This window comes from Arabidopsis thaliana (assembly GCF_000001735.4).
Source record: "Arabidopsis thaliana chromosome 1 sequence".
In the NCBI taxonomy this organism is placed as follows: Eukaryota; Viridiplantae; Streptophyta; class Magnoliopsida; order Brassicales; family Brassicaceae; genus Arabidopsis; species Arabidopsis thaliana.
The window spans coordinates 16,324,709-16,350,530 of NC_003070.9; the positions used below are offsets into that span (position 1 = coordinate 16,324,709).

General features: G+C 32.3%; 1 protein-coding gene and 3 pseudogenes across 4 annotated transcripts; 1 reads left to right on the forward strand and 3 right to left on the reverse strand.

Moving 5' to 3' along the window:
- Window positions 1-6,050: 6,050 nt before the first annotated feature.
- Window positions 6,051-7,794, forward strand: AT1G43280 (annotated as a pseudogene; the record flags this gene model as incomplete). Its single annotated transcript has 1 exon — window positions 6,051-7,794.
- A 1,280-nt stretch (window positions 7,795-9,074) lies between these two features.
- On the reverse strand, window positions 9,075-9,740 carry AT1G43290 (annotated as a pseudogene; the record flags this gene model as incomplete). Its single annotated transcript has 1 exon — window positions 9,075-9,740.
- A 1,251-nt stretch (window positions 9,741-10,991) lies between these two features.
- On the reverse strand, window positions 10,992-13,994 carry AT1G43300 (annotated as a pseudogene; the record flags this gene model as incomplete). Its single annotated transcript has 1 exon — window positions 10,992-13,994.
- A 7,213-nt stretch (window positions 13,995-21,207) lies between these two features.
- Window positions 21,208-21,767, reverse strand: AT1G43310 (Nucleotide-sugar transporter family protein; the record flags this gene model as incomplete). Its single annotated transcript, NM_103478.2, has 3 exons — window positions 21,208-21,338; window positions 21,436-21,521; window positions 21,645-21,767. The coding sequence occupies 3 exons, from the start codon at window positions 21,765-21,767 to the stop codon at window positions 21,266-21,268; spliced, it is 282 nt and encodes a 93-aa protein (NP_175018.1). The 3' UTR covers window positions 21,208-21,265.
- Between the last annotated feature and the right edge of the window lie 4,055 nt (window positions 21,768-25,822).

Genomic DNA, 25,822 nt, shown 5'->3' on the forward strand with positions numbered 1-25,822 from the left:
AAAGATTTTGTCTTTGAGGACTAGTTCATCAGATGTGAGCGTAATTGGAGTACTTTTGAAGGGGTATTTACTTCAAACTACATAAGAAATGTTTTTTAATATATTAACAAATATAGTGGATTTATCTCTCATTTGTTAAATTTTATTAGGTGCACACCAAAAAGCAAAACAGACTTGATACTAAAGGGATGAACAATCTTGTTAAATGTCCAATTCAATATGAAATTGTTGGCCAAACGAAAGAAGCAAAAGGAAAAGAATGTGGATATACTAGTTGCAGATTGTGCTACTCATGCTCAAGATTGGATTGTTGAAGATGCTGAAGTGGAAGAAAACGTACCCATAAATGAAGATTTAGTTAGGGAGCTTGATGAATCTGATGATGACGATGACGTTAACATTGATTTTGAATCTGATGATGACCATGGTTTTTAGAAGGAGATTGGGTGATGACGATTAGAACATCATTAGATTTTATTTATTTCTTTAAAACTCAAATTTATTACTTACAAGCTATCACGGTATCAAAATAAAATCAACCTAGGATCATACGGATGAAATGTATATATCACCTATATTTTCTTTAAAAGGACATTTAAGGGCCTTCCTAGAAGAACTTATGGCCTTTTACAAACTTAACTTATGACTATATTCAAAGTACACATGCCCCATCATATTTATGAGCTGAGCCTGAATATAATAATTGTTATTATTATTAGAATATAAATACTCTTTATCCTACTATATTATTTGGGAAGTACATTTTAAATATAACCTTAATTTTTGTAAGAAATTACATAAGTATGCCATTAGAAATAAAATTTTAAAGAGTAAATTAATTTATCTCTTTAAGGATTAAAAAATCAAATACTAATTTAATTAATTAAATTTAATTAAAAAACGAAATACATTTTTAATTTTCAAAAATAATAACCAATCAATATAAACATATAAGATTTGATATCTAAATTTTAATTAATTTAATTTAATTAGAAAAACGAAATACATTATTAATTTCCAAAAGAGTAACCTATTAAAATCAACAAATTAGATTTGATATCTAAATTATCATATTAATTTTTTATTAATTATTATAGTTCACTTCTCATCTTTATATGATTCTATTTTTGCAAAAAATAATATCATCATTATAAAAAATAATTAGAGTTTTTTCGCATATGTCATAATTTGAATTTTTGAAAATTGTGAATATAAACTGTTCAATACATGAAAAATATTATAACGGGTGAAAAATAAATTTAAGAAAACTTTCTACTGAGTAACGCGTCATATTTGAAATATTTATATTCAATTTCATACATATTATATTGAAAATTTATAATCTTATATACTACAATAATTAATAACATATTAGATTTTTTTCTGTGTATGATGTGATTCAATTTTTAATACAAGATAGAAAATCCTAGAATTGACGGGTTTAGATCGATATTAATACAAGATGGTATACTACATGTGAAACTCTTAAATTAACAATCAAACTACAAGTGTATAATCTTAAACACTAAACAATATAGATAATATCAACAAAACATATACAACTCACAGTTTACTTTTAATATTTTATATACAAAATCAATTAAATCTTAATTAAATCTTAATCACATAAAAATTAGCACAAAAAAAATATTCAACAATTAAATTTTTTATCAAATCTCTGTGTTATATAAGTTTTGATACTATATTCGAATAAAGTGTAATATACCTTTTCAATTTGTATTCTTTAACTAATTCAAGCTAACTAATATATTTGCTAATCTTATACCTATCAAAACCGACTATCGTTTCTTATTTCTATAGTATTTTTGCAAGACTTTTTTGGTGGATTGGGGTAAAAGTGCATTCGGGTCATATGGTACATTCCCCTATTAAATAAAAATGGTATACTCATATGTTATTAGCTAAAATGTTTAGATTATAATTCAGAGTCATATCATTAATAAAATTAATATTAATAAAATAAATGGCTTTTTGGCAAGACGGATTTGGAGTGACGGGTTTTTGAATCAACATTAATAAAAAAGTAAAATATAATTAATACACCGTTTCAATATGGGTTAAATCTTTAATTTATTATTTTTTAAGACCACTAATATTAAACATATCAAATCATCCTAATTTAGAAAAGATTATATAAAACCAAAAATGTTATGTGGTATGTATAATGTTACTATATATAAAATATAAATGTATTAGAGAATGATATAATTTGCAAAACTTTTATCTATAAAAAATAATTCTTAAATTTTAAAAATTACTACTTTAAAAAAAAATTTCACGGGAGGGATAAAGAAATTATAGAACGAGTTTTATTTTGGAATTGGGTTATATGGTGGATGTATTTGAAAATCAATATTTATAAAATTTTAAAATATTATTAATATGCTGTTTTAATAGAGGTTACAACTTCAGTTTTTTAACAATTGTCTCATAGATTCGTGGTATAGCCTTACTTAATAACAATTATAAAGTGTAAAATATAAATATTTTATAAAAATAAAATTTGCAAATTTTAATATATATTACTTTTAAAAAATAAATCGTCCCGCGGTATACCGCGGGTTAAAATCTAGTCTTTGATAATATTATAATATCAAAATCGAAAGATGAAATTGATAGGGAGATCAAACATTTGGTGGAATGGTGGTCACCATAACTGTTGGGTAAAACCTAAGTCATGAATAATAATTTTATGGTTGTCATTTGCGTACAGAATTCTGATAATGTTTTTTTGTTTAAATAATTAAATGCAATTTACTTGCCAATCCACTTCAATCGATACCAGCCACACCTGAGTTAAACTGAAGTCGGCCCGTGGTTGAACTATCAGATCCCAAACACAAATGGTGGCTTTGGTCCCATAGATGTGTGGTTGGCTATCCACATAGGCGATTACATACCGTTCCACCAAAAGTATTAACCCGATTATTTTACGATACATGTTATGTATATTCTTAATGGTTTTTAGTGTATAACTCATATCTAATTAATCTTTTGTACACAACTTTGCAACATATAGTAAGGCTTTTTTTATATATAATTGGATTATTGTGAGTTATGTTACTGTCATTATAATGTGTCGGATTATTCTTAATCTGATTTTTAATAAATTAAAAGGTCATGTATATTATCTTTTCTAATTAAGTTTTTAAAATTCATAGGTGATAATGTGATACTATCCTTTTGCGTTTATATTTCGTAAGGAAAATAAATAAATAGATATACTGTCACCAAACGTTTTTGCTTGTTAATTTTATAAAACTATGTATTGTAGTTGTTGTTCGTAAAATAATAATGTGTACTAAATAAAAACAGTTTAAATTTGAGAGACCAACGTATAAATAAAAAAGTTCAACTCTAAAATAGAGTAGAGAATAAAGTTACTCTATATATAAAGCAATTATGCAGAAATCTCTATTTTAGAGTCAAATATAGAGTAGGGTTGGAAAAGAATTCGGAGTTTTACTCTAAAATATAGTAGAGTTAGAGATGTCCTTAATTAGGACACCTCTATCCAGTTGAATGCAAAACTTGCCAACCATATCCTTCTTCTTTTTGTACCATATCGGTTGGTGTTTCCTGCATACGTATATGATTATATAAAGTAAGACATATAAATTTCATTATTGAGTTTATTAGTAATTTTGGTGTGTCGTTTAAAATAAATTTTGAAATAGTTAAAAAAGACAAAAAAAGACCTGAAGCTTGAAGTAAAAAATAATAATATGCTTGGCCACCATACAAATTATTCTAAAAGCGGTGATGTAATCATTGAAAAACTTAGAAGTGCATATTTTTCTTGTGATTTCTAAATGTTAAAATTTTTCTCTAGTTTCGATTTTGATGGAAGTGGCTGTTTTATAGATATATTTTTATATATATTTAAGCAAAACATAAGAAGAAAATTAAGCAACAGTTAAGCAAAATATAACAATTTTTTTTTAATATCAAATTCATGATATTTAAAAAAATAGAAATGATAAAATTAAAAAAACACAACTATTGACTAATTAAGACACTAAATAAAGGTAACAATACAAATTAAATAACTCAAACAACTCTCGATCTTGGTCTCAAATTTACTTAATTTATTTTATATCACTATTAGCTGATCTTCAATATGTATAGATAAATATTTATGGTGGAAATTAATGGAATATGTATTATATTCTCTTGTGAATTTGGTCAAAGAGAATGTATATTTCAAACATAAACTGTAAGTTGACTAAATGCAAAGCTTTTTGAACCAAAAGAAAAACCTTGACCCAGTGGTTTTAATGAAAAAATATATTTTAACAGTATCTAACATACATATTGTTTCATGCACTGCTCACATAATTTGGTGTATTGATTACTTTTTTACTAAACTATATCTTCTAAATTATAAGAGACTAGATAAGGCCCGCCTTATTGATAATATTTTTTTATCGATAATATTTAAAAAATAATAATCAATAATATTGTTCTTGACATATAATTTTGAATAGTAAATTAGTAGTCTTATGCATTTTATTTTAGAGATAAGTTGGAGAGTAGGCAGTTTTTGCAAAAATAATTTGAGGAATGAGTACTTTTTTTAGAAATAGGAGGAATAAGTACTTTTATCTCTCCTCTCTAATAGAACTCCCCCTCTAATACAGCTTTTAGTAAAGTACTATTTTACCCTTCTGTTGTTTTGATGAAATAAACTGGGCCTCATTAAAACGAGCCCAATATCATCTCCAATTTTGAATTGCTCATGGGCTTGACATCAACTAAAACCCATATTTTCTTAAGTCATTGAAACCAAACACACTCATAAACCCTCGTCGTCGACATCTTCATTTGTACGGTAAAGACCTCGTCGTTGTCATAGAAGGATAAACCCTCGTCGTTTGCCAAATTCATAGATACATTGTCAATTTCATACCAGATGGAAGGTATGTTTATCATAAAATGCTTTAAAGTGTATGATTTTTTGCCTTCAGCCAACTATTAACTATGACTCTGTTTTCGTTTTTTCAGGGGACGAATCATGCGTCTCCATGGTCGGCTGCTGGATTTGCTACTCGAATGGTTGGTGGGACTTCAAAGTTGATAAAACTAGGCCAAGAAAGTGTATTAACTGCGGAAAAATTGACACTTTCAAATCCCTTGAAGAAGTTATCCGGCGAAGATTCTCGATGGTTGTTAACGACGTGTTTGTTGAGATGTCATACTCGGCTGATGACGTTTTGGTGAGGCTCAATGGTCAGGAAACAGCTCCGACGGAAATCCAAGATGATTGGTCTTTTATAATGTTCAAGTCTCTTCTAAGGTCTGACAGTTCTGTGAATCTTTTTGTCACCTTTAAGAGAGTGGTAGACAATAAGCTTGAGTTCCTAGATCCCCTTGAAATTGTTGTTCCGCCTTACAACAGAGGCTTCCCACTGATACAAGGTGATAACACTGTGAAGGAGTTGCAACCCTTTATTTTTGGTGTTCCTGATAAAACGAGCGTACACCATGAAAATGGGTTTGACGTACACCAGGAACTTGAACATTCTGTTCGAGAACCAAATCCAGTTTCAGACATCAGTAGCCCAACTGGAGATGTCCGAGACCTGGTCATTTGGGATGGTACTGTTGATAACTCACTAATAGCTCACATTGAAGAAATTGAAGCTCAGTTAAAAGATGAAAATCCACAAAAAGACGTTGTTGATGATAGTGAAAGCAATGATGATTTTAATGAGTTCAGTGAAGAAGACGATGATCCAGACTATCAATCTGGATCAGAAGAGGATGAAGATGATGATGTCTGGACTGAGAAAGTTTTAGACGAGAATGTGGCGTTGGATGATGATTTCACAGATCCCCCTCTAAGGAAGGTACAAAACTATAGTTACCTTCTTCGTGAAATGGATGATTTTGTCAACCCTCCTCTGTTGGTAGACAACCCTCTTCTGTCTCCTATCCAAGTTAAGAGGAGAAAAGTCTCACTAAAAGAGTTGTCCTCCAATTAGAAGAAAGAACAGGCGGCAGCCTTAAAGAGAGGGATAACATTGTGTGAAATATATGACTTTGAAGACATTGAACCAATGTTCATTGACAGTGACTCACCCGATTTCAGAGGTCATAACATTGATCTTTCTAAAGAAGACAATGTTATATTTAAAGGAAGGGTTTTTGAAACCAAGGACGAGTTCAAAGTGTCACTGTCTATTTATGCAATCAATCAAATTTTTCGGTTTAGTTTGTGAGATACACCAAGTGTTATCTTGTAGCACAATGTGTTGACAAGAAATGAGACTGGCGGGTGTACGCGCATAAGATTGGTGATATCGATGAGTACGAGGTTAGGAAAGTGAAGCTTGAGCATGTCTGTGATGTGGAAACCTGAGGTCAATTTACCAAATACACCACTTCTAAGATAATCGCTGCTTTATTACGGTCGAAGTATGTCAATGTTACAACTGGTCCTAGAGCGAGAGATCTACCCCAAGCTGTTTTAGACGAGCATAATGTGACAGCTTCTTATTGGAAATGCTGGAAAGCCAAGGAATTGGCAAAATCTTCTACTCAAGGGACAGAGGAGACTTCTTACTTACTTTTGCCCCTATATTTGTATTTATTGCAACTTGCAAATCCAGGGACAGTTTATTATATAGAGACAGAAGATGATGATGTCGGAGATGAAAGGTTTAAGTATGCCTTTGTTTCACTGGGTGCAAGTATATAGGGTATGAAATTCATTCAGCGTGTAGTTGTTGTGGATGGGACTCATCTTCAGGGGAAATACCATGGGTGCTTGTTAACTGCAAGTGAACATGATGCAAATTTTCAGGTATTTCCAATAGCTTTTGCTATAGTGGACAACGAGAATCATAATTCTTGGACGTGGTTCATGGAGAAACTGAGAGATATTGTTCCGGATGGGTCTGATCTAATTATCATATCTGATCGCCACCAGTCAATATACCATGCTAAGTCTCTGGTGTACACTCAGGCGCACCACGTTTGTTGTCTTGTACACCTGAGGCGCAATGTGAGAAGCTTGTATAAAGGAATGTCCGGACTTGTATGGAAAGCTGGGGAAATGTTCAGAGTTAAAGATTTTAAGTAAGGCCTATGCACGTATTAAACGAAGGAAGCCTGAATGTTGGGAGTACCTTGAGGTGATTGGTGTTGAACATTGGACCCGTGCACACTTCAAAGGGGAGCGGTATAACCTAATGTCTAGCAACATTGCAGTTAAACAATGCCTTACTACCGGCTAGAGACAGCCCAGTTGTTGCTCTTATTGAATTTTTTCGGAAGATACTTAGTAGGTGGTTTGAAGCCCGAAGGAAGAAAGTTTCTAACACTCTGGGATTGATCCCGTAGAAGTTGAGAAAATCTTATTGAAACAGCTGCCATACTCAATAGGTGTAAGTATTCGAACTGCATCGGCTTGGGATTATGAAATAACAACAAAAGATGGAGGAAAATTCCATGTCTCATTAGAGAAACGTACCTGCACTTGTCGCTCATTTCAGCTGTTATAAATTTCTTGCCCACACGCAATGGCTGCTGCCCATAGCAGGGAGATGGAATACCGATCACTTGTTGGCTGCATTCATAAGAATGACATATGGGCTCCAACGTTTGATGGTGTTATCCTACCGGTTCAAGACCCATCAGAGGTGGGAGTACTTGATAGCGTCAGGATCCGCTGCATTCTTCCACCTAAGACTAAACGTCCTTCCGGGAGGCCCCCTAAAGTTAGGATACCAACAACCGGAGAGTTTGAGGTTAACATTCTTGCTCTTCATTTATATTATGATGTAACTAATTCATACTCACAACAAAGTATGATTATTTATGCATGGAGAAACAAAATACTGGTACAAGAAAGAACAAATGCGGAAGGTGCAATAGTTTAGGACACAACAGGGTTCGGTGCTCTGTTCCGCTGAAATGAAGTGCATTTGTTTGGGGAATGGTGTACAACCAGACAGTCTTCACTGGTAGTCTGTACACTCGTTTTTATTTTTTTCGGCTTTAAGAAGGGGATGTGATTTTTGATACTTTAAGAGCTGAAGAACTATAGCACAATCTATTTTTTGGATTGACATACCCCTTATTTGATACTTTTCATTAAAGGTGTACAATTGTTTTGCTATGCAGTGTACACCCGTCGTAGTTGATTCAATGGATTATATTATTATAAGATGTTGTGATACATTTTGTGTTTGAATATCTATTTTTGCAATTATTTTTTGTTATTTTTTTGCGAATTAAGTTACATATGTATCCATAATTTGTTGTTATCAAAAAGGTAAATTATTTGAAACTGAGAATGAAATGTTTGAAACTGAGAATGAATGTTTTCCTCCTTCCTTTTTATCTTTGGCTTATCCTAACTATTTAAAAAAAATTGAAATGTGATTCCAATGTCGGATTGAAATGTTTCACTCCTTCCTTTTGTCCTCACTATTTGTGTTTGGCATATCCTAACTATTATAGATCTTTGTAAATGTTTTTGAAAACATTGCGTGTATTTTTGTTTACACAAAAATTATAAGAAGACAAACTAGGTGTTTAAATAAAGCTGTCAAACTAGGTGCCAAACTAGGTGTCATTGCGTGTATATTTGTTTAAATATAGTTGTCCCCCTTTCACTAAACTAGTCTCCTCACTAACATGTAGGGTACGATTAAAAAATCAAGAGCCAATACTTTCCCAAAACAAACTTCTAGGCCATCAAAAAAATAGTAACAAAACACATTATGTTCTATTTTGTTTGTAATCTTACATATAGCTGTCCAACCTATCTCATATTTTAATATTTTAATACTTTAATATGAGGACGGTGTCAGCCTTTTACTAGACTAGTTCTTTTAGGTTAATTAAATCAACATATGTTTTCTCACCACCAACATGTACGGTATAATTAAATCAATACAAGGGCCAATACAATCCGGAAAAAATATTGCAGTAGGTTAACAATTTATTATTATTATTTTAAAACAAGCAAACAATTCAACAAGGGCTCTCGTTCAACTAACATAAACAAGACAAATTAGGTGTACACAACTACAACAATTCTCTTATGCGAAGTAAACACCAGAATAGGTAGCAGTCGTCACAATTAATTCGATAATAGTGCCACTGAGCGCACTCAGTGAAGCTGAGTGTGTCGGTATTTAGATAAACCTACTTATCTCCGAACGTGTCTTGTGAAGGAGGGAAGAATCCTTTGAGGTCTTCAAATAATTTCTCCCCAATTTCTCGAATTTTCTCCGTAGTTCACGAGCATGTACAGCAAAGAAGGTATTGAAAATCTCATCTGCAATTTCAAACTTCCCTGCACAAAGCAAGAACATTGCATATGCAAATGTTGGGACTGAATAATAAGGCACAAGAGAAGCGACCATTGCCAAAGCCCCATCTAGATCTTGTTCTCTTGTAAGTAATCTAAGCGATTCAAAGTAGACTGCCGTTGGGTTTTCGTAATGTAAAAACTTCTCGAAGAAAGATCTACCCGGTCCAGCTTCGAAGATAAACCCATTGATTGGGTTTATCGATTTGCTGAAAATTTGAGGAGGCTCAACGCACAACTCATCCAGTTTAGCTTCCATCAACATTTCCTTACTGTGTACTTGCGCCAGACCTCTACTTCCCGCTCTTAGAATTGCCCCTAGGTGTAAATACGACGCCTTGTCCACTCTTCTCACGATATCTACCAATATCTCATTAGGCAGCTCGGCATGACCATAACATGATTTTTCTTAGATCTGTCTTGTTTATTGCCAATAAGAAAGTCAAATATATAGGCGTTTCTCTCTCATGAATTTACAACTTACTTTTTTTCCTACAAGTATAGATATATGTATCTTACATAGAAAAGGTGTACAAAAAATATTATGGTGTACATACTGTCTACCTTGAAAGTGTACAGACACGAATGTGGTGTACTCAACCTATTATAAAGTCATAGTATCACATGAAAATTCGAACACAATCCATTTCAATTCAAGTGTTATGAACCATAAAAACCAATCAACGGTTATGATGTTGATATAGAAACTTACTCATTGACTTGGAATTTCAATGAGTTTAGCCATGTATCTTAGCTTTTAGGGTATAGTTTTTTAATTAACTTCATTGCTAAAATTGTTTTTCCCTTGGGATTAGTAATCTATCTTGGCTTTTAGGGTATAGTTTTTAATTTCATTGCATTTCTTAATTGGGTTTAGTAATTTGTACTTATGTGGTGTACTATTCTAGTGTACGAATGTGGTTTACTATTCTAGTCTACTATTATAAAGTCATAGTATCAATGAAAATTCGATTAAAATACATTTCAATTAAAGTGTTATGAACCATCAAAACCAGTTGAGGGTTATGATTTTGAAATATAAATTTACTCATTGTCTTGAAATTTCTATGAGTAATCTAAGACTTTAGGGTCTAGTTTTAAACTTTATTGCATATGTTAAATGGTTTCTCTTGGGTTTAGTCTTCTATCTTTGGCTTTTAGTGTATAGTTTTGAATTTCATTGCATTTCAATAATGGTTTTTCCCTAGGGGTTTATTAATCTATCTTGGCTTTTAGGGTATCGTTTTAAATTTCATTGCATTTCTTAATCTATCTTGGCTGGTGTACAATTATAGTGTACCTATATGGTGTACAGTTCTAGTGTACTTATGTGATGTACAAATTTAGTGTATGTATGTGGTGTATTATTCTACTCTACTTATGTGGTGTACAATTCTAGTGTATGATGTAGTACATACTTGGTGTACTTATACCAGTGTACAAAAGAGTATACGTTTAGAGATTATCGTGTACTACTTATAGAAGCAACAAATTTAAAAGTCATAAAAAGCATAACATTTCAATATCCATAAAAACAGGTACATCCAAAGTTTAAAGTCAACAAAAGATGAAAACACCAGCAATGTCTCGATTAACGTTTTTAAAGAAGGTAAACAAAAGAACTTTAGATTCATTTGCAACTCCAGTCAAGTTTTTGTAGCTTCAGCACTCTCAATGAACTCAGCGTATTCATCCAGCGCGTACCCTTTCCTTAACTCGTCGACCACCTCCTCCGTATACTCACCCATATCATCTATGTCAAGCTCAAACGAGTGCATTTCAATGTATTTTGTTGCAAGGGGTCCAGTGTCACCTCCTCTCTGGTTCTGGTATACTCCTATAACCCTCTCCAATGTTAGTGGGTTTGTTGAGAATTTCTTTGTATACTTCTTACCTACAACCTCTTTAACCAACCATGAAATCATCTCTAAAACAGGCGCCATCAAACCTTGTACTTCCTCGTCCGACGTTGCTTCAATTAAAGGGTCAAAAACCTGAACTGTATGCAACCTCAAGTTAATTACCAGACTTACCCAGTGTGATGTGTACCATTTCATAGGGATGTACACCAGGTGAGCATATTGCAGAAAAGTTGTTGGTGCCCGTCCTTTTGCCCTGCCTGTAACAAACGCTCTGATGTTCACTCCCCAATTGAACTTCCTCTTATTCTTGCTGGCTTTGAAATCTGTGTACTTCTCATTTAGAAGGGTCAGAAACCATGTATCAATGAAAACAGCTCATGCCGTGTTGTACAAACCATGCCTTTTGCGCCACAACATAGCCATTATTACCTGCACATGCTGTTTACCAATTGCACCATGTGAGATATTATCCTGTATGGTGTTCATACTAAGTATTCAAGAGGTTTTAGTGTACACGTTCTTTACCTCAATCTCCAAAGGTTTGTTGGCTTCAGCTATGTCTAGGAAAAACCGATAGCTGGCGATGTGTTTAGTTACAATCTTAAAAGTCCTGTAAAAACGAACGTTTTGTTAGATAGCGTTAAAAAAAATAGCTATACTTTTAATCATAGAACTTACAGCTCCTCATTGTCCACCATCAGTTATCTGAGCTCGTCAAACTCCTTCAAGTTTACACTGGACATGGGGTGGTATAGTGGGTTTTTTTCTTTACTTGCAAACAGAGCTTTTAACTTGGGATCACTTGTATACTCCCCTCCCTTGACAAACCCTGAAGCACAAGGCACTCTATTACAGTCATTTACCATCTCTTCAGGAGTCTTACAGTCATTAACCAACTCTTGAGGAGCCAAACTTTCATGTCCAAAATCATTTTAATCTAAGAGACAATGATACCTTTTAATAATCACTGAATAATGTAGCTGTGGACTTACCTCTTCATTTCTATTCTCTAAACCCCTACATGTTTCTTCATGTCCAATCTTTAAACTGGAGGGAACAATGGCAAGTGCATTATGTTCAGCAAAGGGTGAATCATAACCAGATTCAAATTCGTTATCATATTCTATTCCCTGCTAGTATAGAACACAATGAGATCACACATTCAGTTGTACACCAATTACTAAGCTAGTACACCAAACAATAACTATACACCTAACCAAAAACACACAGTTTTTTACGTGGGAACTATTGTCTTTTGCTGTCTCTTCGTTAGGTGACAGATCTACATTATCAACTTTCTCAATGATGTCTTCCACACCTTTGTAAGCATATTCCATTCCATGTTAGTATAAAACATAATGAGATCACACATTCAGTTTGTACACCAATTACTAAAATCAGTAATGTAGTACACCAAACAATAACTCTACACCACAAACCAAAAACACAGTTTTTACCTGGGAACTATTGTCTTTTGCAGTATCTTGGTTAGGTGGCAGATCAACATTATCAACTCTCTCAATGATGTCTTCCACACCTTTGTAAGCCTCGTCCCATCTGTTTCTCTCATAGAGAGCAAAGTCCTCTCCTTTTCCTCTTCTTCTTGCCCCTCGACGTTGTACCCATCTCTAAACTAATGACCTCATCATGATTCTGATTCTGCTCCATTGTGGTGTTAGCTTTTCCATCTTCATTCGGTTCCATTGTGGTGTTGTCTTTCCCGTCTTCCTGCTACTTCTCCATTGTGCTATCTTTTGTAGATCGCAGTCCACCACAGTCACATTTGATCAGACCCTCGAATAACTGAACTATCTCTCTCTTCAACGTGCTTGATGTTTCTTTGTGTTGCTCCACAATGAATTTCTTCAACATCTCTATAGTGTCTCCGTCATCTTTAATTACAGCAACATCTTCTTGGTTCTTCTCTGCATGTCCTCCTCGCCTAGCTGGCTCTTTCTTGACTCCCCCTCTCCTAGCTGGTTCTTTTTTTACTCCACCTCGCCTTGTAGGCGCTTTCTTAACACACCCTGGGGTAAGAGGCACCAGTCCACTAGTCTATGTGTCTCCACCTGGCCATTCTGACTCAGTAAACTCATGTCCTTCAATTAGTAGCTTCTCCATATAATCCACCTTCTCATCTACAACATCGTCATCCCACCCAAAATCCATGCATTCCACGCCCTCATCACCCTCAAGCGTGTAAGCAACCTTCAACTGAACAATACAGGTCTTAAAACAATGTACAAAATTGTGATAAATTGGTGTACAACATTAAAGTTTTCACTAACAAAGTTGTACACCATATGGTTAAGAGTATTGTACATGTTCATCGGATTCAACCTGGATGATTTCTTTTTGATGTAGGATCAGTTTTTTGTGCCCAGATCGTCATATGTCATCTGAGTATAACCACGCTTGTCATCTGGATCCGGTAGCTTAGAGACAATAAGTGGGATTGCCTCAAACGCCAGCATTTGGAGTGCCAATGGAAATCCATAACAACAGCTACTTCGTTGTCTTAGACGGGCTTTAAGCTCTATGATGGGATCAGTGTCGTTGAGTGTAGGAGGTCCAAACCTCTCCATCGTTGTCTTGAAGGCTACTCTCCCCCACAAGTATGATAAGAAGAACCTAACATCATCAAGCATCTTAACATATTCTGGTGTTATGTTGAGGTACTTGTTACTACAGACTATCACACCATCCACCAGGAGAATCAAAACTAGACAAAACCGCTTCCAGCAAGACATCTTCTCATCATCGGGCATCTTGACATCTTTTCTTACCATATCCAAAACATCGGTAACTGTGACATCTTCTCCTAAGAGCTCAGGTGAAGAATAAATGTTCAACCTTGCTTCCTTGGGAAAAAAACTCTTGCAAAGACTCTCTCTGGAAGCCCATGGTCCACGCCGTCCTCACTTTCCGAATCCTTCGAAGTTGTTGACATATCTGGCCATTAGAATAAGAGATGGTTCAGAGATTTAATTCTCACTAAAACAATTTTACCGACACCAGTAAAAAAACATTTGGATTGAACACCAACAACCTTGAACGACTTTGAAACGACAAACATTATTCGGGACTAAAACAACAACTCACATGTTTTGCCAATATATTCTTTCCTCCGTTTTGCACCACTACGAGTTGTACTAAAATCATCCTCCCTGCTAGTTGACGCCATAAGAATCTGGGTTTCTCTCAAACGTCTCTCTTCTCAAACTGGTTCTCTCTCGATTTGTTGTACACCACAGTCGGCTAGGGTTCGTGATAAACGAAGAAGAGTAAAGTAAAACAATCCCAACAATTAACTCGGGTTCAATAATTTTCTGAATAAAATCGAAATGTAACATTCGGGCTCAATAATTGGGCTCACTTAACACGAAATAGAGTAAATGGGCCACGAATAAATTAGTATACCCATTAGTCTTTATTTTTTCGAACCCAGACGAAATTTGTGTTTTTAAAACACAAGGCTACAATAGTATTTGACACCTCTTTTAGATTTTAGCCACATTTTTTCTCATCTCACATGCTCTCCATCTCACAAGCCCAACAAAAACTACCCATTCCTCATATTTCTAAAAGAAGTACCTAGTTTCCAAATTATTTTCTAAAAAGTGTCTACTTCTCTAATAAGCCCTTTATTTTCTTGTACCCTATTAATTTTATTGATGATATTTGAAGTCTAAATAATAACCTACACACTTTTTCTTTATTATAATTTAGTATTTAGAAGAAAAAGACAAATTTTTATCTTACACATTCAATTTTGTAATACAATTTAACTATCTATTTCATAAAAAACTCGATTTTAATTCTACACAATTCATCTTACTTAATAATGATTTCATGTCAAAATAATATTTATATGAGATCAAATATATATCTTATTTAATATTTAAAATTATTAACAATTAACAAAACATAATTAATAATAAACTTTTTTTGTTAATAACATATATATTAAAAAATTGATCAATAACATATAGGGAAAAAACCTGAAAAAATCCTCATCTAATTTGTTTTTGCCCGTTTAATACCTGCATTATTAAATTTGCCCGAAAAATACCTAAGTTAATTTTATTTTCTTTAAAAACCTTCGTTTTTTAAAAATTTTAGTAAAATCAGCCATCCGAGTTAACGGCCGTTAACAGTGGTAACAGAATCGCTAACTGCAGTTAAAACTAACCTATAGTGTATAATACGTATATATACAATTTCTTCTCAATTATTTTGAAACTGTAGTCCTGGTCTGGTCGTTAAATATCCGTTGATTACCAAAACCCTGGTTCGAATCCCCCTTATACCTTTTTAGACGTTTTTTTTACTTTTTATTTTTATTTTTAGTTGTTATTTTTAACACGAAACACATTAAAACAAGAGCAATACACGACCAAGAGATTCATAGAAACTATTCTCATCGGAAAAATATATTTTTTTTTTGTTTTGAATCGCTGAAAGTGTGATGAGATGTAGAGAAACACCAAGCCATGATCCTAATTTATATCCAGATTGTCCGAATCTTCAGATATTGATTACTCTCTAGAAGGAAATCACACTGTTCTCAGATCTATATCCCGATGAAGAACCATAAACATAACCACAATCTCTTTATGAGATCGAAAACCATATATAGATGAAAAACCATCTCAAATCTAAAAAAGTTGAAAAATTGTTTCATCTGCGTTGAAGAATGATGGTCGTCGTGAGGAGAGAGAGAGAGTCGAATTAAGAAAGAAAAAATAAGGTAGAGGGTGGGTTCGATCTAGAGAATATTCAAGCCATACATAACCACTACACTAAGACAATATATACATAACTATTAGAAAAACAATTGCATATAAATAGTAAGAACCATCGAATTAAGTTTTCACTACAGTTAACGATTTCGTTATCATAGTTAACGGTCGTTAACTGGATTTTTTATTTTACCAAAATTTATAAGACATGAAAGTTTTTAAAGGAAATAAAATTAATTTAAGTATTTTTTGGGCTAATTTAATAATGTAGACATTAAACGGACAAATAAAAATTAAATGGGGATTTTTGGGTTTTTTTTCTATAGCATATATAAAAACAAATTTGTTAATTTTCCTTTTGGTTAAGAAAAATAAAATGTAATATTTTTTAGATATAGACATATAAATTAGTATATGTTAATATGATTGATTTTTAGTATTTCTATTTCTTTAGGAAGAAAAAAGTTAATTGATTTCTTTTTTAATATTTTTATTTCTTTAAGAAGAAAAAAGTTAATTATTTTCTGACACGTGTCAACATTCGATCGATAGACTTGACACGTGGCATAATCCTAAGAGTTAGTAACTTTTTCTAAAAAGTGTCTACTTCTCTAATAAGCCCTTTATTTTATTGTACCCATTTAATCTTATTGATGATATTTGAAGTCTAAATAGTAACCTACACACTTTTTCCTTATTATAATTTAGTATTTAGAAGAAAAAGACAAATTTTTATCTTACACATTCAATTTTGTAATACAATTTAACTATATATTTCATAAAAAACTCGATTTTAATTCTACACACTTCATCTTACTTGATAATGATTCATGTCAAAATAATATTTATATGAGATCAAATCTATATCTTAGTTAATATTAAAAATTATTAACAATTAACAAAACATAATTAATAATAAACTTTTTTTTGTTAACAACATATATATTAAAAAATTGATCAATAACATATAGGGAAAAAACCTGAAAAAATTCTCATCTAATTTGTTTTTGCCCGTTTAATACCTGCATTATTAAATTTGCCTGAAAAATACCAAAGTTAATTTTATTTCCTTTAAAAACATTTGTTTTTAAAAATTTTGGTAAAATCAGCCATCCGAGTTAACGGCCGTAAACAGTGATAACGGAATCGCTAACTACAGTTAAAACTAACCTGTAGTGTATAATACGTATATATACAATTTCTTTTCAATTATTTTGAAACTGTACTCTTGATCTGGTGGTTAAATTTCCGTTGATTACCAAAATTAACCCTGGTTCGAATCCCCCTTATACCTTTTTAGACGTTTTTTACTTTATTTTTATTTTTAACACAGAACACATTAAAACAAGAACAATACACGATCAAAAGATTCATAGAAACTATTCTCATCGGAAAACCAGATTATTTTTTTGTTTTGAATCGCTGAAAGTGTGATGAGATGTAGAGAAACACCAAGCCATGATCCTAATTTATATCCAGATTGTTTGAATCTTCAGATATTGATTACTCTCTAGAAGAAAATCCCACTGTTCTCAGATCTATATCCAGATGAAGAACCATAAACATAACCAAAATCTCTTTATGAGATCAAAAACCATCTCAAATCTAAAAAAGTTAAAAAATTGTTTCGTCTGCGTTGAAGAATGATGGTCGTCGTGAGGAGAGAGAGAGAGAGAGAGAGTCAAATTAAGAAAGAAAAAATAAGGTAGAGGGTGGGTTTGATCTAGAGAATATTCAAGCCATACATAACTACTACACTAAGACAATATATACGTAACTATTAGAAAAACAATTGCATATAAATAGTAAAAACCATCGAATTAAGTTTTCACTACAGTTAACGATTCCGTTACCATAGTTAACGGCTGTTAACTCGGATTTTTTATTTTACCAAAATTAATAAAAAATGAAGATTTTTAAAGGAAATAAAATTAACTTAAGTATTTTTTGGGTAAATTTAATAAAGTAGGTATTAAACGGAAAAATAAAAATTAAATGAGGATTTTTTGGGGTTTTTTCCATACCATATATAAAAACAAATTTGTTAATTTTCCTTTTGGTTAAGAAAAATAAAATGTAATATTTTTTAGATATAGACATATGAATTAGTATATGTTAATAATAATTTATTTTTTAGTATTTCTATTTCTTTAAGAAGAAAAAAGTTAATTGATTTCTTTTTAGTATTTCTATTTCTTTAAGAAGAAAAAAGTTAATTATTTTCTGACACGTGTCAACATCTGATCGATAGACTTGACACGTGGCATAATCTTATGAGTTAGTAACTTTGAAAACCATACTTTATATAATAAGATTCTATTTTATTTTATGTTTTACCTTTTTACTAGTAAACATAAATTATTATTTTAATATTTTAGAAGCACTTTTATTCAGATTATTTTATTATGCTATGTTATATATATATATACTAGAGGAGTTACCCGCGCCCTTGCGCGGCCAAAAATTTTCTCTCAAATAAATTTTTAATTTTCATTGATAGAACATAGCTATGAGATTTGGAAATTCTTCATAATATTACAAAAGATCAAACAAACTGCCTAAAACAAAGTATTTAAACATTCTTTAAAACCCATAACAACATAATACTCATCGATCATTTTTGTAGAAAATTTTATTATCTGTAGAAAATTTTAGGAAATGTAGCATAATGAGGCACTTTTAAAGAAAGTTTTTACGTTTGAGGCACTTTATAAGGAGAGGGCACTTTTTGTGTTGTTTGTGTTTTTTTTGGACTTATATCCCTGGGATGAAATAAACGCTAACCAAAAGTCAGTTATCAAATTGTCTTTAACCGAACACTTGAAAACAAACCAATTAAGTTATATGGGGTTTCATATCGATCGTTGGATTAAAATCTACTATAATTAAGATGAAGTTATCAGATCTAAGAATAGTCGCTCTCTACAAAGAGCAATTTCTTTCTCTCTCCAACACGACAATGGCGAGAGCCAAGAAGGTGTTAATTCTCACTATACTAATCAAATTCTCCTATTAACGTTCTCAATTTTTCATTTTCTTTCTCCCTTGCCTTTGCATTATCTAGATCTAAAGAGCACGGAGTCGTTGATGACGACAAATTGATGACGAGTTTGTTCTTCTAATGGCCTTCTCTCTCTTCCTCGTCGGTCCTAGTTGCTCACCTGAAGTAAGATTCACGTCAGTTATGGTCAGATCTTAGAGCCAGTGCAGATTCACGATGAGTCATCGATGGATAACGAACGCAAATCCAGAAAAAAATCGGTGAATAAACGATCTAAAGCGGCGATAAAATGCTTCTCCGGTGACTCACTGAAGGTGACGGAAATTTCGAAAAAGTGGTGATGATAGTCTAAGGAAAGTGGATCTGTGAATAAAACTAAAGATTGGACTTGCGCAAGATATCAATATTTGAAGAAGCAGTTTCTTAAGCATCTAGCTAGTAAGCTTGGGAGATGGAAAACAATGGCTTTGGAATTCGTAGGAAGGTACAAGACATAGAATGTGATTAAGAAGGCGAAAGAGATTGGTGGAAGAAAATCAACGAGAGTGATTCTATCTTGGTAAATTGATGCTTTGTTGGACATCTAAACTAAGAGAATTAGACTTTGTAGATGATAGTCAATTTCCTAGTGTTATATATATTATACTTGTAAGAGATTGTTCTTGGGTTTTGGAGTTTTGTTGTTTTAGCTTTGTCGTTCCTATGCAAGAAAATGATGGATGAGACTCACAGATATTGCTTTGAAAGAGGAAGTGATGATCAACAATTCTGATATTACTGTTACTCCAACCCTCTTGGGATTAACCAGTTCTTTATCTAGGTGTGTAGCCTAAACTCCTTTTATATATCAAATGCTAAACTCTGTGTTCATAATTTCACATTAGTGTTATAAACTTCACATTAGTTACATGGCTGCCAATATCATTACCACACAACTCTGTTTTGTTTTTTTACTCTACATGTCTCTTCTCATTAAAAATGAGCTTTAAAAGATAAGGTAATGATTGTTTAATTAGCTTATCTTGTTTTAAAAAATAAGAGTAATGGTCTACTTAAATCTGCTTATGTTAACAGAATATTGTATCATTTTTTCATGTGTTTTGGTAACTTTCTTTTGTTTTCTATGAACAAATGCTTATGGTCAAATGGACAAGTGTTTATGGTTGAATCTTAATGGATAATCTGAAAGTGTTTATATCCCTTAATCCATTGTGGTGATGATGGTGTCCAAAGCCTGCAACAAGTCTTGATGATTCAAATAAATGTAAAACTAGATGAACTCCAAATCCTTATCCACTAAATTTGAAACCGTAAAACAAAACTCTAAACCATATAGTATATCATAACCATAAAAAATGATAATTTTACAGAGCGATAAAACACATTGACAGTAGATCAAAGACATAGGTGTCCATTAATGATTGTCCAAGCGGTCTAATCCATATTTAATGATTCACCAGGTAGTATATCATATCAATACACAAGTTTATACATGAATGATAATTGTCAATTCAAAGTACATCGTTCATTTTTCTTTGACCATTTATTCATTTGTGTATGGACACTTCCATCATTATATAGTATTAGTCATTCTTTCTTAAGAAGTATCTAAATGAAAATTACATGGCTTTTATAAAGATTTAAAAACTCGCAAAAATGGAGTGACAAATAAACAGATTTTGAAAAATGGTTTCATGTACCTATATAAAACCAATAATCAATAAGTTGGTTTCTATTAAAGTTTTATAATTTGCAATATATGGAGTGATAAATGAATAAATTTGAGAAATGGTTCCATATCTTCGACGTATATACGACCAATAATCAACAATTTGGCCAGATCTTCAAAATCTTACAAAAACCGTCTACTTAATCTATAATTCATGCAAACAAAAGGTATGGTTGTCCATTAGTTATTGTCCAAATGTTATAATCCAAACGTTACAGTCCATGTGTTCATCTTCTTTCCGATAGATGACCTCAATTACTGAATTTCAAACAAATGGGGCAAATAGTTCTTGAACTTTATCACAGAATTATGAAAAAGATCTCCAAACACTTGTAAGCTTTTTGTATCAAAACTAAAGAGAGAAATGTATCCCATTTAAACAATATATGTGTCTAAATTGACGCTAGTACTCTCCACTAGCAAAATCAAACTCTGGCTTAATCGTTCAAAGCTATAAGATTAAGCGACTATAACATCCACTCTCGACAATGAAACAGAAATCGAGATAAGAAGAAATCAAAAAGTTTACGACAAAAGTAACCCAAACGTTTGCAACATTTCACAACAAAAGTAAATCAAACTCCAAAACTAAAACTCGAATATGTAATTGTTTGGTGATTGGTTAGTCAAGTTTGATGCCATTGCACTCGAAAATCCAGCCCTACCACAAAACAAGTAATCATAGTAAATATCTGAGAGTTATCAGAAGAATAGATAACCACCGACTTAAATGTCACAATACTAGTCAACAAACTAACCAGTTGAATGAGACCTCCGAAATTGAAGCAAGTGCAACTCCACCAACAATTGGTACAATGGCACTGAGTACATATGGAGTAGGTTTCTAAAAAAGGTTAATAAACAAATTATGCTTACACAAATCAAACAAAAGCGATGACTAATATAGACTATCATTAACATGCCGTTAGAAACAAGAATCAAATAGCAACTTAGTCCAGACAGGAACATTTGGAGACATGTTTAGATCGCTTGAAGAAGCGGCGGTTATAGGATGGTGGCGGAGAGAGAGCCGCCGTTGTTGTAGGAGAGGGATCAACGGAGAGAGGGGAAATACGGCGGAGCTTTGCATCGTTTAGATCTGAAATCAAAAGTTGTTGGTGAGAGTGGAGAACGAGGAAGAAGGCGTTTTTAGAATAAAGATCCGGAGTCGAGAAACTGTAATTTAAGATTTTTTATTGGATTTATATTTCTTATAGAATTATGAAAATAAACTTTGATGGTAACTGTAAAGTCGCCGTGTACGTAAACCAAATTTGGTTTAGGGAATACGAATTTGGTTTGATTTATAGATAAAAAACAGTTTTAGGGTATAATGGTAACTTTGATTGGACAAAGTGCCTTGTCTTTTTAAAGTGTTGTATCACGTTAATGGTTTTGAAAAAGTGCCTCAGAGGACAAATATCTCAAAATTTTATTATCCCTCAATCATCGGAACCAGAACATCTTGAATTCGTAGCAGCCCAAACATAAGAGGTGGAGTGTACTATATATATAGGTCATTACCGGTTTTCTATTTCCTCAAGTTCGTAAAACTCCGGGTCAAAATAAAATCTAGAGCATCCAACTCTTGATCATCTGAGTGAAATCATCGAAAAAAATAAAAAATTTCCAACATTTATTTTTCATTTAGATAAATATATCTACAAAAACGATGTCATATAAACCTGCAATTTATATATATGCATTCTTCGAGACCAAATCTTTAAGATCAAAGACTAATTCTACCACATTATTCAAATATACCATAAACGACATCAAAAGACAAAAAAGGTTTGTAAACGAATTTGTAATTTCAATGAGATCAAAATTGAAGAAATACAAAATAATACAATAACCTTTAAAGTTATAATGCAAATGTTGAATTTTAGGGAGATCAGCTGACCTCATTTAATCTTTTTTTTGGTCTGCCTATGCGGCAGACCCATAAATACATTTTACATAATCAAAATATAACTTAACATAATAAGTAATTAAAAACTTAAAAAATCTTCATTTCATTAAAAATACCAAAATATGTATGGTTGAACCAACTTAAAAACATGTAAGTAATAAAGTCAAAACACAAAGTAAGAAAAACACGATAAAACTTAAAAAATTTACATGGGAACTTGTAATTTTAAAAGGGTAAAAAAAAATATAAATAATATCATGAATTTTACAGGGGTATAATACAAATATAAAATTTTAGGAGGACCAGATGACCTCCTTTAATCTTCTTTGGATCTGCCTATGTTGTGGATCCAAAAATACTTTTTACATGATCAAAATATAACTTTAAATAATAAGTAATTAAAAAAAATTTAAAAAACTAAAAAAAATCTTCATTTCTTTTAAAAATACTAAAATTTGTTCAATGTTTATGAGTGAATCAAACAAAAAAATTTAAAACATGAAAGAAAAGTGTCAAAACATAAGGTAGAAGAAAAACAAGATAAAACTTCGAAGGTTTACATACGAATTTGTAATTTTAAAAGGGTAAACAAAAGAAATATAAGTAATATCATAAATTTTAAAGCTACAATGCAAATATGCATTAAGAGTTTTATCTTAGGATTTTTATTTTTATTTACAATTTAAAATTCAAATAATCTTTAGACGTTACCGCCACAAATACTTCCATGAGAGCAAACCAGTCTAGTGTGCACTTTCTCATCTTGTTTCAATGTAGTTTTTCCATCTTTAGTCTTCACAATAGGAGAATCCCATTTTAGATTTGTTGTAGTCCATGCATGCTCTCTAAGGCCACAAATGAGTGCTCGCATCTTCACCTTCCAGTGACTATAGTTAGCTTTTTCAAGAATGATTGGACGTTATACAATTATATTTTTTTTGGGTTAGTCTATCCTTTCTGCAAGATCTTCATCTGTTGTTAAGAGACAATTTGGTTAAGATGCTCGTTCTGATACCAAATGAAATTCCTCATAAACTCAAGTTCAGTTCCCCAAAATTCAACAACAATGAGCTTATACATTTGTTAGAAATCTTATAAAGAACTTGCAACTCTCTTAATTGGTTTTACATAAAGCTTAAACTAGTTCAACTTGTCACCTGAGATTTCCTACATACAAGAACACGATCTCTTATCTTCTGGTGCGCTAAAACATAGTAAACCTTACTCTCTTAAAATAAAAAAGCTTATATATTACTTAGCACCCCTTTATATTCATGAGACCTCTAAACCTTAAACCCTAGCCCCTACACCCAAATTAGTGATTCCATTAGTCTAAATGTATAATACTAAACCCTAACATATTTTTAACTTCGTCTAATTATACAACACTATAACCTAACTCCTATTTTTTAAACCCAACCTTATATTTAGCTTGGTCTAAATGTAAATTACTATACCCTAACCCCTAACAAATAAACACAAACAATGTACTCCATCTGTTCCTTTTTAATTGATTTTTTAGAAAAACACACAAATTAAGAAAATATATTAAAACTGATTATTAATGTATTAATTTTTATGATTTACAATTTCTATAATTCTATACCAATGAAATTCAATTATTTGTCTTGAAGTTTAAAAATTCATCAATAAGAACTAATAAATAGTTTATAGAAAAACAAAAGAATCAACCTTTTTCAAACAATTTTGTTTTCTAAAAGATCAAGTAATTAGGAACAGATGGAGTAGTTAAAGTCATAAATCATTTTAAATGTAATCTAATGAGGTTTCCCATTGCCCAACCACTTAGAAAGGACAATTTCTCGACATTTGATGGCATATATGTAGAATATGTGAAATCTACTTGTGAACTTCTTGTTGATTCCGTTTGTACGAATTAAGATAGATCAAAGTGAGTTTATCCATCTCGTTCGTCTTCTACTATCATATTGTGAAGTATTATACACGCTCGCGTAATGTATCCTATTTTTACCTTATCCCAAATAAGAGCTGGATTTTTTACAATGGCAAATCGAGCTTGCAAAACTCCAAAAGCACGCTCGACATCTTTACGGCAAGCTTATTGAGTTGTTGCAAATAAAGATGCTTTCCGAGTTTGCGGAACTAGAATAGATTGGATAAAAGTAGCCCATTTAGGGTCAATTTCATCTGTGAGATAGTAACCCAAATGATACTCGTTCCCCTTGACTAAATAATTCACAGTTGGAGCTCGACCTCGTAAGATATCATCAAAAACAGGAGAACAATCAAGAATATTGATTCGTTTAAGGTACTTAGAGGTCCAAAAAATGTGTGCCACATCCAAAGATCTTGAGAAGCTACAGCCTCTAAAACGATCATTGGTTTTCCAGATCCACGTGCACATTGTCCTTTCTAAGCGGTTGGGCAATTATTCCACTCTCAATGCATACAGTCGATGCTTTCCATCATCCCGGGAAAACCTCGAATCTCTCCAATCATGTGTAACCAATCAATATCTTGAGCAGTCGGTTTTCGTAGGTACTCATCTCTGGAAAAAAAAACTATCGCTTCAACAAAATTATGGATGCATGATAGTGAGGGGTTTCACCAATATGGAGGTATTCGTCAACCGCATCAGCCGCACAACCATATGTCAGTATACGAATTGATGTTGTAGTCTTCTATAGTGTAGAGAATTCTAACCTTCCGGTTGCAGCTCTTCTCTGTTGAAAGAATGAAATTTCATTGAAAAATCTATCAACAATACACATGAACAAAGGCTTGTTCACTCAAAAACGACGTTGAAATTGATTAGTAGAGAAAGCTGCATTGTCATTAAAATAATGTTTCATAACTTGATGTGTCATTCTTCACGATGTGTTTCAATATACTTTTGTTTTTTCCTTGGTTTGGTTGATGCTTGACATTCATCATATGAATAAATTTTATTTTTAAATGCTTCATCAAAGAGATTATCAAATTCTTTGTTCAATTTTTCATGAAAATTATCACGAGAAGAAGACGCTATCTTGGTTTAGAAGAAATGATGGAGTATAATAAAAAGTATGAGAAGAGAAATTTGGGCTTTTGGTATAAAATTTTGGTACAATAAAAATTTACGAGAATGATTACAATGATAAGTTTAGCATGGAGAATGTTTGAAGAATATTAAGACATCATGAGAAGTGGTGTGCATCACTGCCTACTAAAGTGATTGTCATTAGTAAAAAAAAAAAGGCTGAGGCAAATGC